General features: G+C 44.8%; 1 protein-coding gene across 1 annotated transcript; it reads right to left on the bottom strand.

Annotated features, from left to right (window-relative positions):
* Positions 1-224: 224 nt before the first annotated feature.
* On the bottom strand, positions 225-1,178 carry LOC130366653 (olfactory receptor 1052-like). The gene has a single exon (XM_056568973.1). It carries the CDS (start codon positions 1,176-1,178, stop codon positions 225-227), a length of 954 nt encoding a protein of 317 aa, XP_056424948.1.
* Between the last annotated feature and the right edge of the window lie 1,638 nt (positions 1,179-2,816).

Raw genomic sequence — 2,816 nt, 5'->3', positions numbered from 1 at the left:
TTTAGAATACATAAAAAGATGCCTCATAAATTCCTTGATCCAATGGGAATCCTCTTGTGTTTGTTAAGGTCTCGTATGTGCCATGGGGGTTGAATAGGGCAGGATTTGACTCTGGATATGCACAGCCCTGATCTTCTGTTATATACCCTACACCCGAGGAATGTGACCTTCAAACTGTCTTAAAAGCTATGTATATATTTACTTTAGGTAAGATGGAGGTCGGCTCAGGTCCTCATAGCCAACAGTCTTCCTCTGTCATGGCTGAAGCTGTCTATGGCCCTCACAATGGATTTCTTCATCTCTTTATTTCTCAGGCTATATATAAAAGGATTCAGCATTGGGGTAATGAATGCGTAAAAAATGGAAACCACCTTGTCTTGTTTCTTGAAGGCATCTGAGGGAGGACAGACATAAGTAATAAATATAGGTATATAGAAACTGGAGGAACAAAGAAGATGTGACAAGCAGGTGCTGAAGGCTTTCTGTCTGCCCTTAGCCGACCTGATCTTTAAAATGGAAAAAATAATCAAGATGTAGGAGACCAAGATAGTGGTCAATGAACCCACGATATAAGATCCGATGATGAAAGCCGTGACCATGTCACAGACGAAGGTGTCGGAGCAGGACATTCGGAGTAGTGGGAAGATGTCACAGAAGAAGTGGTCGATTAGGTTTGAGGCACAATATTGGAGACTGAATACACAGCTGGTCATTGCAGCCGACTGCCAGATGCCAAGAAAAAACGCTAGGACGACCAAATGGGAGCACTTCTTCTTGGTCATGATGGTCATGTAATGTAGAGGGTGGCAGATGGCAGCATAACGGTCATAGGACATAATCGAGAGGAGAACAACTTCTGTCCCTGCAAGAGAAGAAAAGACAAAGAACTGGAGGGCACAAGCGTGAAATGTGATGACCTTCTTCACCGAGACCAGGTCATAGATCATCTTAGGAGACACAACCGAGGAGTAGAAGAGGTCCACCAGTGAGAGGTACCGGAGGAAGTAATACATGGGGGTGTGGAGGGTTGGCGTCATATGGACAATGACTATTATACCAATGTTACCCACCACAGTTATGCTATAAACAATCAGAAAAAAATCAAAAAGAAAAAAGGCAAGTATGGCATCATCGGTCAGTCCAGAAAACACAAATATTGTGGCCTGAGTCTTGTTCATGTCACCCTTCTTGTTCCTAAGCAGAAATGAAAAGAATTACATAGTTTATTAGTAGTAAAAAAAAACTATAAGGTGTTATACTAACATACATAAGTGGCCAAACATTTCAAGATAAAAAATATCTTCCAGAAAGGATAAGTTGTACAAGGACTTTTCTGTATTTTACGGATCTATTTTGGGCCTACGGTTGGCTCAGTGCCAAGTCAGGGGGATTGTGCCTTTGGTGTCTCAGATTACAGCCAAAAAACTGATTCAAGTGGAGACCTATATATTGCACCTTACACCATGGTTTACCACCCGTAAAGATCCTACCCTATTCTGTAGTTTCGGTAATTTGGACTTGAGAACTACAGAGCTAGAAAACCTCAAAATCCCCCACAAACATATCTGCAGGGGACAATAACACGTGCTAAAAGCATTTCAAGATTTCCCAGCAAAGCTTCATTTCAAGGGAAAGTGACCAAATCTTTATTCTCCTGACCCCTAAGCTGTACTATCAAAGCTGTGTTCAAGAAGCTGTATTTTTCTGGAATTGCAAAACAAGTTAAGAAACTTTACAAGTTCTTTCACAGAATCCTTTCTGGCCTTACTATGCAGCAACAGCTTTATTTAGAAATGAGGTTGTGGGTAAGAGAGGATTATGGGATTAAAGGAGTAGTGCGGGGGAAAAAAACATATCCCCTATCCAAAGGATAGGGCATAAGTTTCAGATTGCGGAGTGTCTGAGCGCTGTAGACCCCCCCCCCCCCCGCGCGCGCGCGATCTCCTGAATGGGGCCCGGCGGTCTGGCAGAAGTGGCCGTTCCGAACCCTGTAGGAAGCCGCGGTTGACATACCCCCTCCATGTATCTCAATGGGATACATGGAGGGGGTGTGTCGGTCAGTGCTTGGTGCAGGGGTCAGCATGCCCCTTTCCAACAAACTGCCGGGGCCCCCTACAGGAGATTGCGTAGGGTCACAGCGCCCCCCCCCCCCCCCCCGGGGATAAGTTATTTTTCACTACAGAACTCCTTTAATATTGCTCACCTCAACATCATTCCAAGTGCTCAGCATAAAAGGAGGTAGCTAGTGATGTCGTGAACATAAAATTTTCAGTTCGCGAACGGCGAACGCGAACTTCCGCAAATGTTCGCAACCGGCAAACCGGGCGAACCGCCATTGACTTCAATGGGCAGGCGAATTTTAAAACCCACAGGGACTCTTTCTGGCCACAATAGTGATTTAAAAGTTGTTTCAAGGGGACTAATACCTGGACTGTGGCGTGCTTTAGCCCCCTTTAGGCAGCACATAGAGCCCCCCTTTAGGCATCACATAGTTAGATCCCCCCTTTAGGAGGCACATAGATTCCCCCATAGTAGGCAGCACATAGTTAGAGCCCCCCTTTAGGCAGCACTGGTTTTATTTCACAGCCAAAAAAGGCATTTTTTATTTGAACAACTGTCACACCAAATGTGATTTGCACTAGTGTGACAATGAGCAAAAAAGGTTGCCAGCGGAGTTCCCCTTTTAAGCAGAGGTCCCCAACCAGGGTGCCTCCAGCAGTTGCAAGACACACGGACTTAACTTATAGCCCTTTTAATACTGTAGTTAGTTGCTTGAAGGAAATTAAGTTTTACACTGGAGTACCCCTTTTAACCAG

This window comes from Hyla sarda, chromosome 4, assembly GCF_029499605.1.
Source record: "Hyla sarda isolate aHylSar1 chromosome 4, aHylSar1.hap1, whole genome shotgun sequence".
Lineage (NCBI taxonomy): Eukaryota > Metazoa > Chordata > Amphibia > Anura > Hylidae > Hyla > Hyla sarda.
This window is presented reverse-complemented; position numbering and strand designations above follow the sequence as displayed.